The 11,254-nt window shown below is 38.6% G+C and overlaps 1 protein-coding gene across 11 annotated transcripts in view; it reads left to right on the forward strand.

The window, feature by feature from the left end:
* The window catches only part of LOC129730989 (uncharacterized), a 260,098-nt gene that overhangs the window by 228,652 nt on the left and 20,192 nt on the right, over positions 1 to 11,254 (forward strand). For 5 of the 11 annotated variants that reach the window (XM_055690660.1, XM_055690661.1, XM_055690662.1 and 2 more), the window contains one exon: positions 1,751 to 1,885. The exons of 3 other annotated variants lie outside the window; for them this stretch is intronic. In XM_055690660.1, coding sequence (XP_055546635.1) covers positions 1,751 to 1,885 — 135 coding nt within the window. Of the gene's footprint in view, positions 1 to 1,750; positions 1,896 to 11,254 lie in introns of all 11 variants that reach the window. 3 more of the 11 variants (XM_055690671.1, XM_055690670.1, XM_055690669.1) reach the window with 1 other exon arrangement.

An 11,254-nucleotide genomic window follows, 5' to 3' on the forward strand; every position in this document is an offset into this window, starting at 1 on the left:
CGGGATCGAAACCCGTTTGAGAACTGAGTACTTTGCGCTATTGACCGATAGATGGCTTAGTAGTAAAGTTTGTCCAAGCTAGTCGAATATGTCGAGTTCTCAAGACCACGCGATCCGCGCTGCTTATATATTCTTTTTAAATTTTTTCACGGTATAATGTCATTTCATTATCTAAACAAGTGCTAGAAACCAACGGTGCCTTGCCATTCGACTTTCACCCTATTGTAGAGTATAGAACGGTGCTTTCACGAGAAAGCGCAGACATTGAGCCGCGAAGTCAAACTGCGGAGCATTTGTGGATGAGATAAAAAACACGAACAAGTTTCTAAGAGACAATCGACTTTCTGAATTGATAGCGAATCAACAAATGTAAACGATCGAGCCAATATATTTTTTTTAAAACAATTATGTATCAACAATCCGATGTAGGAGCAAGCAAGGGAATTATATAAACTGTAATGTTTTACAAACCTGTAGAGATTCTAATTATAGCCGTAGGAAGTAGTAGACTGTTTTACTATCAGTAGTGTACCTCCCCTCTCAGTGATCTGATGAAAGAAACGATTCCAGCTACTCTGTTCGCTTGCATTGAAGCACCGAGCGAGAACGGAAAGCGTAGGCAAGATGGGCGTGAGACGGTAGAATATGCTTGTTTCTAGTGTACCTATAGCATAGAGCAATGAATAGAAGCGGTCTCTTTCCCAGACCTGTGTCGAATTTGCCTAAATTATCAGTTTTTGCCTCGTTTGCATGAGCTCTAGAACCGAGTGGAGTCAATAGTCTCAGCTGCTCGGTGTGTTGTTGAAACCAGTAACAAATTTAGTGATTGAAATGAACTTTCTGTGTAGTTTTTTTTAGTTTCTGTACAGGAGAGAAGCCAATATTTCCATCATCTGAGTTACACAATCATCCGTATTATTGTTTGCAATATTTTTTTTTTCCTTCTCTTATTTTCATAATTATACTACTCATAAAGAAACTGTAACAAATCAGTGTTATATCCTTACTTTGCGCTAATATTTTAAGTTTTAAATATGTAATTACGTGAGACAAATCAGTTATGCTATTATTTAAACGAACATTGTAATTAAAATAAGTATTATTATTTAAATAAAAATTGGACGAATATTATACAATTTATTATCACGATTGTTTTAATTTCGTTTGAACATTACCTGTTTACTTTTTCACCATTTCACTTAATAAAGCCCATTTGAAATTTTCGCTCCCTTCCAACAATTTTCGTTTCTGTAGTGTCAGAAAAATAGAAATACTACTTTATCAATACTTAACTGAAAAAAAATACCTCGATTAAGTTGTTCAAAAAGGAATTTTGTGATTCATGAAAACCTCTTTGAAAGACATTTACCCACAAATGGGAGATATATTGGTAAATTTTCCAGTATCCCGCTCGTATTGAGGCGCTTCCAAGTATCAGCAGTTTCGATTAGTTTTTTTTTCGTTTATTTTTTATTTTTTCAATTCTAAGCGAAAATTGAACCATCCGTAGTGCCATTACGTTAATTCATTTCACCCAACGGCGCGCATAGCAAGCCACCTGTTCTCATCTCTGCTTATTTTTTCGATCCACTCGTGGTTTTCGGTTCGCAAATCTTGCCACATTAACACCATCGGTAAACCGCATCCAAAACCGCGCCACACCACTCACGGACCAATGAACGAACCGCGAAACCTTTCCACGACCGTCTGTATACTGTTCGTCCGTTGCCTGCCATCCCACCAAACGCAGTGACACCAACCGCAATAGTGCCGACCTTCTCCCTGCCACCCGAGGCCCAGCAACTACAATCACCCAGCTCGGCTACCCTCGAGGATGTCCTTGCCTCGTTGCTCGGATTGCCGGCCGAATCACACAGGTCCTCAGGTATGAACCTGTAAGTTTTACTCCAACTATCAATGGAACTAAGACAACCCCGCTAAGACCTACAAACCCAAATCGTAGTAAACGCATCAAAGCGTCGAACAGAATCTAGGCAACGGTGGATTTTCCGTCAACTATATTCAAACATGATCAATTGAACACAAAATGGCGGAGAATCTACCGTACCGACAGTACTGAATTGAATGCGCTGTGTAATGACTTGAGGCTATAATGTTGTATGAACGCAAGAATGGAAAACTGTTATCGAAAGCAACGCATAAGACTTGAAAGTGTACTTTTTTAGAAGCCCTACCCCCTAGTAGTAAAAACGCTGAATGGCTGTTAATATGTTTACGTTTTTCTCTTAGTCTATTGATCGTAATCTACTCTGCTTGACCAATCCAATATTTGCCTTATTATAACTAGTAACTTTTAAGTTGCCTGATACAAAAAAAACTCTATATTATGTGTGCGTGCGTGCATAAAGCTTTATTCCAATTACATGATCAGCTTAGGCCGGAATGCGCTAGTCTTTACATTGTACCAACCTTATTGTAAGCAAACTGTCAGGCAAAAGTTTGAAACGCCAATCAATCCGCGTTTCCAGCTTTTGAACGATGGCTTCGAACATTTGTTGAATGTTACCAACGTATGTCTATGTTGTTGTGATAAATATTACGTATGATAGAATAACAAAAATCGATTGTTAATCGTTATGATAAATCACTTAAATTCCTAATACTTAATTATAAAGGGTAAATCATAACATGCTAAGTTAGTTGTCAATAAACCGAAATGCATCATCATTATGCTAGAGTAAGGAGAAGCAGAGAAAAAAATGTAACTGTTACTGGCTTGAATCCTCGTTCGTTCTCCTGACTGAAGTTCGTGTTACAGTTTTGATCTTACTTGTGTTCTTTTGTACGTTTCGTTCCGTTAAACTATGTTTATCTGTTTATCTTGTTACTGTGATTTATGTACCTTTTTCCAGTTAGTTCTTTCTTACACTGTTTTTAGCGTTTATTTGTTCGATGTTGCTGCAGTGTTTTTCGCTGTTTCATACCGTTCGATATTGTTATCTGTTCTCGGTGTGTGCAATCAAAGGGCTTTCACTACCACCATGTTTCTATCAAGAGCAATTTATTGGATTATTAATGAGAATTGATGACAAACAATAAAATGCTTATTTTCTGTATTATATTCTTTAGTTTAATTAAAGTCAATAAATTTCCACTGTCTGTCACTGTCTTTTTCACTGTCAGAATACTCACCGCGAATATTGACTGAATATTGCACTGAATATGGGCTCTCATGCTTCAGGCATAATAGTTAGAGTATTGCACTATTCGACAAAATTGTAGTACTACTTAGGGACTACAAGTTTGTCATACATCGTTTCTCCAAATTTTACTTGTGAAGCGAGCTATCGGCACGCGGCGAAAAAGCACCCTAAAATTGAGTACATAACCTGGGCTATGGATTGAAGTAGATTTGATTTCAACGCTAACTTAATTAATTAAAATCCCAACTGTTTAAGAGGTTGCAACGAAATTCAAATTATTTCAGCAAGTCTCTTCATCCTTAGAGATGCTAGCCGTTTCCATACAATAGGAAGAGAAAAAGATTAATCTGATACCACTGAACGCGAATTGAGCAAACTTTCTTATCGCTAACGGATAAGCTTTTACCCTAACTATAAGAACATATTTTATTGATTTTTTGACTTTCATAAAAAAGAATAAGAAAATATTGAAACTTTGCCCTAAAAAACAAGCGCCTTAGTCGTTGTACAAAAATTACGTAACGCTAAAAATTTAGATTTCAGACCCCCTCCGCCCTATGTAACAATAAGTAACGCCCGATATGACTTTCTCCCTAAAATAACGTTATGCTGAACAACCTGACCCACCTCCAAATTTACAATTTTGAGCAAACATCACAGTTACGTAACTGTCTCAACTATTCCCCCTCCCCCTAAGTAACAATAAGTAACGCAGACTCAACCGCCCTCCCCCCTTCATGCGTTACGTAATTTGTGCACGAAGCCTTACAATTAAAAGAACACGGAACGAAAAAGACAATGTCTGTTTTATTTGAACAGGCAAATTATCGCATCAACGACTTAAAACGAAAACGATCCTGCATAACAACAACTGCATAAAAATAGAAACCTTTCACACATTTACTTTCTCAAGCACGGTCGACAGAATTATCGACCTAGTAAATTGGGAATGTGCTATTTGGCCTAAATAAACTACTAGGACAGTCCTTGCTTAGCAGCAACCACAGTGGCAGCGAATAGCAGCAGCAGCAACAATGCTGGCATTCAAAATATATGAGCCGTCAAATTTTCAGTGTGAAAATAGCTTTCTACTGTTTTATCAGAAGAATGCCCTATTCCTACTCTCAGTGATAGCACAAAGATGCGATCAGCATTATATTATATAATAAATTAAACAGCAAATTGTCTTTTTGAGGATAAATTAACCCTGTAGTGCCCAATGCCGCCTTTTGGCGGGCTTCAGTCAAACCTCTAAAAAGCTTCAATATGTACTTAAAAAGTGTTTATAATGATTCATAGTGATTTTACCGAAGCCCATCTAGAAATTAGCTTGGGTACTAGAGGGTAAAAAAACTAGATAAAGAAGTAACATCCCCGGGTACCCGCATCATTAGTAGCAGTAGTGACGGAAACAGCGTCAGCGATAGGTGCAGTGGCACTTCCATTAGTAAAAAATAACAAAAGGGTTATGTGCAAAGCCACGACCGTAGGTTGACGTAAAATTACATAAGGCTGTATGTTACACCATTTGCATTGTTGCATTTGACAATCATTGATAACAATAACTTCTATCCTGAACTAATAAACTAGCTCTAGAAATAATGTGGTAACACTAGAAAAATTCAAAATAGCGAGGTCGAATTATGATTATTTCAAAATTCAAGATGTTGACTTTCGGTTCCTAGAAATTAGCCAAAAATGGTTAAATACTGCTAAATATGAGAAGTTTGAAAACCTGGTAGATACCCGATCAGTCAAAAATGTCAGGATTATAACAAATCTTGATACTCCTCCTCTTGAAGAGTGGCAATTCCTCTATTCGACATACATTTGTAACCCCTTATTCGACCTTGTGTCGGAACCCCTTTTGAGCAAATGTTACTATCATTATATTCTTTTATCTAACCTATAACTATCGTTCCTATAATAAAACTCAGGTTATCCGATCTTATCACGGCCAAATCGGTTTCTTATTAGGTTATCGGTCCAGGCCAACGCGATTTATCAGTTCGGAAGTGTTTTCGCCTGCCGGAAAAGGCAAACATGAGTGAAATGGAGCAGGAAAAAGATCTGCATCGTGTACATCTCTTTGACGGGACCAACTATCCCACGTGGAAGTATCGGATGGAAGTAGTTCTGGAAGAATATGACCTACTGGATCTCATCACGACGGAAGTACGGGAACGGGAGGAGTTAGTCGTCAAGGACGAGAACAAAGCAGAGGAAAAGGCACAGAAAAGGAAGGAGCTGGAAAAGAAGAAAAGAGGGAACGCAAATGTAAATCCCTTATCGTCTCCCGGATAAACGACAGCCAGATCGAGTACGTGCAGGGGCATGCCACTCCGAAGGCTATCTGGAATGCTCTTTCGCGTGTATTCGAACGCAAAAGTGTTGCGAAAAGAATGCACCTTACTCTGCAGTTAAAGGAATTGAGTTACGAAGGCGGACCATTGCAGCAGCATTTGCTGCGGTACGAATCGCTTGTCCGGCAGCTGCGTGGCATTGGAGCGGTGCTGGAAGACGTCGATTGAACAGTGCTATTGACGAAGAAGAGCAAGCATCGGTGGAAGAAAAAGAAGCATCGGTGGAAGACGAGGAAGCATTGGTGGAAATGGAAGAACCATCGGTGACAGCAGTAGAACCTATTGGTGCGCAGCAGGGATCGGCGGATCGGACTCGTCGCAATCGTCAACCCCCCATCTGGCAGAAGGATTTCGACATGGAATTTGCAGGATTCGTCATGAGTGCTATCGGATTTATACAGGATTTACCGGACACTATAAAAGAAATGCGAAAGCGTCATGATTGGCCAAAATGGCAAGCGGCCGTGCAAGATGAAATGAACTCGTTGAATCGCAATCAAACCTGGGTGCTAACGAAGCTGCCTGCTGGAAGGAAGCCAATCTCCTGTAAATGGGTTTTCAAAATTAAGTCTGGTGCAAATGGAGAACCGGACCGTTATAAGGCAAGGTTAGTGGCCCGTGGGTTCACTCAGCGCTCAGCGCGTCCACGCCAATTGAATGTCATCTGAAACTACGCAAAGGTGAAGAGGGTCAGCGTACTGACAAGCCCTACCGCGAACTAGTGGGTTGCTTGATGTACGTCACCCTCGCTAGCAGACCAGACTTGTCCGCAGCCGTGAACTTGATGAGTCAGTATCAAAGCTGTCCGACGGAGGAGCACTGGATCCACCTGAAGAGGATCCTTAGGTTTGTGAAAGGGACGCTAAATCTGGTGTTGGAGTTTCGTGGAGATGATCGAGAGGCTGCCCTGACGGCGTTCAGCGACGCTGATTGGGCGAATGACGTTAACGATCGACGATCTGTGACAGGGTATCTGTTCAAGATTTTTGGAAGCACGAGCGTTTGGCTTACACGTAAACAGCCGACCGTATCGCTCTCTTCAACTGAGGCGGAGTTCGTCGCTCTGTGTACAGCTGCGTGTGAAGGAGTATGGTTGGCGCGTCCTCTAACCGATTTGGGAATTCGTATCGATGGTCCTGTTACATACTACGAGGACAATCAGTCGTACCTTCGCGTGGCGGAGGAGTCGCGTGACTGTAGAAGGATGAAGCACGTCGAGGTGAAGTACTACTACATTCGTGACTTAGTTAAGGCAGGAAACATTCAGATTGAGTATGTCCCTTCGGTCGATCAGCAGGCGGATATTCTAACGAAGGGTTTACCAACTTCTACGTTTGTTAAGCTGCGAGAGATGCTCGGATTAAGGATTGCCGGAATTGAGCAGGGATGTTGAAGAGTGGCAATTCCTCTATTCGACATACATTTGTAACCCCTTATTCGATCTTGTGTCGGAACCCCTTTTGGGCAAATTTTACTATCATTATATTCTTTTATCTAACCTAAAACTATCGTTCCTATAATAAAACGTGCTTAACTTAACTCCGTAGTATTTTCTCAGGTTATCCGATCTTATCACGGCCAAATCGGTTTCTTATTATTTTGTTACAAACTTTTTGTACCAACTTGTGTTCTAAATTTGGTCTCGTTAATAGTTAAAATAACAAAATTCCTATCAAAATTACTTACTGATTATTACTCATTATAGTATGTTTTGTAAGGTTTTTGGCAGAAAAAGATCAGAATAAGTTAGAATGTACAATATTTTGTTAATTGAAAAACAAATTTTGTTATTTTGTTATTTTGTAAGTTCAGATATATTTGTGTTACCCGTTTGTTATAATCGTTTGATCGGGTACCTAAAAGCCGGAAATCGATTCCAGATGCTTAGACCCATGTTGTAGTTTGCTCTGCCTTTTTTCAAATTATGTCAATTCTGTAGTTTCGCAAGACGCAAAGATATTTAATTCCGTACACGTTGTTGAATGGTGCGAAACCAGTACAACGAAAAACTGAAGTTTACCAAAACATTACGATTTTTTTGTGCATGATACATATTCTGATTTCGATCGCTATCAATGTATTGTAATATTGTGCGTTATATTCTTCACACATTTTTTGTGCGAGGTCAGAGCAATCATTTTGCGTTTTAAGAGAACGCATTGGTTGATTAAGGCTTGAGCCTTTGCGATATTTGTATCATTTCGTGTTGACAACTATTATGCTGTTGCGTGTTGCACATTGCACATATGCGACTGGGGGATAAAATGCTGTTCGCGTAGGATGTAAGTAGATAACATGAGGTGCTCTATGTCGAAGTAGCAGCATTAAAATCACACAGAATTCATTTACTAATTGTCAACATTAACCGACAATCCTTAGTACCGTTGAAGCGGCCAACTTTGATAACTTTTTACTGTATAACCAAATTATATGACTCTTCAATGGATATTCTCCAGGGTTTGCATTTCATAAATAGGTATTGGATATATCAGAAAGCATGTTCAGGAATAAGTATTGTTTCAACAATGCTGATGATTTTTTTCTGTAATCAGTGACTAGTTTTTAGTTTGCGGGTAACTTTGGTAATGCTAATTATTAATAGCTGATAAAATAAAAGTTCTAGTTACGCCCCCCTAGCTGGTCTAGAGGTACCATGCTAACCTAATAAGCCAGTCGTAGTTCGTTCAAATCTCGGCTCGGGAGTGACTGTTAGTATCGATAGGATCGCGGTGATAGCCTCACAATTCTCCTGTATATTAATAGTTAGCTGCAATATCTGTGTCCAATAAACAGAAAGGTCAAGCTTCGACAGCGAAATGTTAATAGGTACTTAAGCTTTGCTTTTTAACTTGCCCAAAAATGGATTCTCCGTGAGCCAAACCCCGCAGGAGTACTTCTTAGTTGAGTTTGCTAAATGTAGAAGTTTATATTCGTATTCGCACTTCATTCAAATAAGAATTCCTCAGTACTAATTGAAAGCACCCAGCACTCTTCATGTGCTTCCTGAATACTCTACTTATCAAATATAAATCTTAGTCCACAACGGGCTCCACAAGCAAACTTATTATTGTCTATAGTGCTGAAAAATCGACGGCCAGCTTAGAATCAGCTGCATCTGAATCTCAGGTAAACTCCTATGTAGCCCAACGAATGCATTCCCGAGTAATTATGTATAATATTCTGTCGACCGTGCTAGAGAAAGTATTAAAGAATCGCATGCATGCGTATGAGGTGGTCAAAATCTGCATTTGACAAGGCTTGACAGTTTTTAATAGTACAAAAATTCACAAATAAAATTACATTTCATGCATTTGGCCAGATGCGTATCTAAGTTTTCAATCGATTGCTGCAAGAACTAAGAGAATCTGTTTAAAAAATAACGCGATTAGCAATTGAAATTAGACATGATTTCGCCCTCTGTTTCTATTTTAGATTTTCGTTATACATTTTTACATGACTTCTCTAAAGGACATTGTTCCACATCAAAATGGCTGTCATTGCCTCATTATCTGAATTTTGCCAGATTCTATTATAAATCTACACGCAAGCCCTAGTCAACCAGTTTGTCTCCTCAAAACGCATAACAATTGCTCTGACCTCGCATAAAAAATGTGTGAACGGCATTACGCAAGAGTTGTACAATGAATACACTGATAGAGATTCAAATCAGAAGTTCTCAATAGAATGCTGCAAGATAAGCGTAATAAGCGCTTGGAATTGGACATGATTTCGTACCCTGTTCCGATTTTAGATTTTCGTTTTACACCCCTACAGACCTTCCTTAAAAGCAGTGCTGATAAAAGTCATTTTCCCCAGCAAAATTCTTCGAAAATTACAGCCAATCATTTTCAATTTTCACTTTCAATGATCGCAGCACTCTTTCAGATACACTAGATTTTCGTCCTAGTAACGTGTTGTTATACTCAGATGAAATAGATCGCGCGTATCGTTAACGGTTACGGAATAAAATTTGACGACAAATCCAACCAAATGATCTTCACTTCAAAGCGAAAAAGAATAACAAACAGTCCACTTGACCAAAATGAACCTCACCGAAACACTTTTTCACTGACACTGACCGATGCCTTGACAATCTTCGTTAATTGATAAACTGATTTCGTTGTCTTCCCAGATAACCAGAAATCGTATATAAATGGCAATACAAAATCGTTTAAACATCCAGTTATAATTGAAATTGTATAAAGTTCATATTATAATCAGTTCAAGTCATTTTTCATCATATATGAATCTTACAGTCCGTGATATATGACTGCATATTGTTCCTCGTATAAATGCACACAAAAAATCAGGTTTCATCGCAGTAGAGTTGTCTACAATGCTAAGCTTAATTGCAGTGCAAAATTGTAGGATCTCTAATTTATGTGATCCACGTTGACATTGATATTCCTTGAAAGCTCCTATAGCAGTTGTAAGAGAATTGCCTAATAAATTTTATACAATTTACTTTTTCGTGACCGTTAAAATCGTCTATTCTGAAATACGAAATCGTTGAGTAGTGAAGAATGATACCATTGGTATGTCAAATTAAATCCAAATTAAAATGTTTCTTTCAGCAACTCTGGTTTTTAATTTAGTTCCGGAAAGGTTTTAAGAATTAGGTATTAAACACGAACGCAGTTTCGCAGTTATGCTTAAATTATGGCACTTTTAAGCTCATATAGAACGTTATATACAACCTTATCAGATTGTACAAGGGTGCTTATATCTCAACAACAACTGAAATATACGGACCAAAATGTTGCTTTGCTTTGGTTATATGATTTACAGCTTTCTCTTAATGTTTTCGAAGAACAGTTTGAATCGCTTAAGCGTTAAATTAAGCGAGCAGTATTTTCTTTGGTTCTCTTTAACAGTATTACTTACATAGACTCAGTGTCAGTTCCAAAGAAGACTGAGCTCTGGAAATACTTTAGAAAACTTTCTATAGATGAGAAAAGCGTTTAGGGCCAAAAATATTATGTATTCATATTATAGTTTTTGGCTGGAAACGCTCTCAGGGTCGTCGTCTAACCATTTTCCCGAGTGGAGGAATAGGGGAGGGCTCACGGGTGACAAAGGCGTAGCCAGAGGGCGACCTGCTGATTTTTTTTAACAAGACGTTTATTTGACATGACCTGCTGATACCTGAACAATTTTTTTCGGAAAATCAACAGAGCATCAACAACAGGGTGTGAATGGAATAACAATCGTGGTATTGTTATGACTAATCAGAGAACATAGACGAATTCAGAAACGATTAGAAAAAGAATCCCTAAGAAACTTCACAACTGTACATAAATCTGTAGCTTTATTTATGTACGATATTCAAGAAATCTGTCGTTCGTACAAGCACGCGGCAAATTTTAAGTTTCGAACATAGAAAACATTACATCAACCGCCGGCCCTGACGCTCTTTAGTAATGAAGTATGAGGTTTATTTTTCGAGGAGTTCTTTGATTAAATCAACATAAATACTGAACGTTGAATTACGTTTCATCATCTTTTGATTTTAAACGTGACAAAGATTTCAAACAGGGGTGGCATTGCGCATTTCGTTTCGAATGATTTTTGTTTGTTTCGACCACATTTCTCGCCAAACATGTGAAAAGAGCCCATGTGCCATATGTAAACAAGGCGAATTTTCTCGTTTTTTGATTAATACAAGCAAATCTGCCCTTACCAATAAGATTTATTGATAAAAGAATTTAAAAACGTGAAATTGTGGCT

The sequence above is a fragment of the Wyeomyia smithii genome, chromosome 3 (genome assembly GCF_029784165.1).
Source record: "Wyeomyia smithii strain HCP4-BCI-WySm-NY-G18 chromosome 3, ASM2978416v1, whole genome shotgun sequence".
In the NCBI taxonomy this organism is placed as follows: Eukaryota; Metazoa; Arthropoda; class Insecta; order Diptera; family Culicidae; genus Wyeomyia; species Wyeomyia smithii.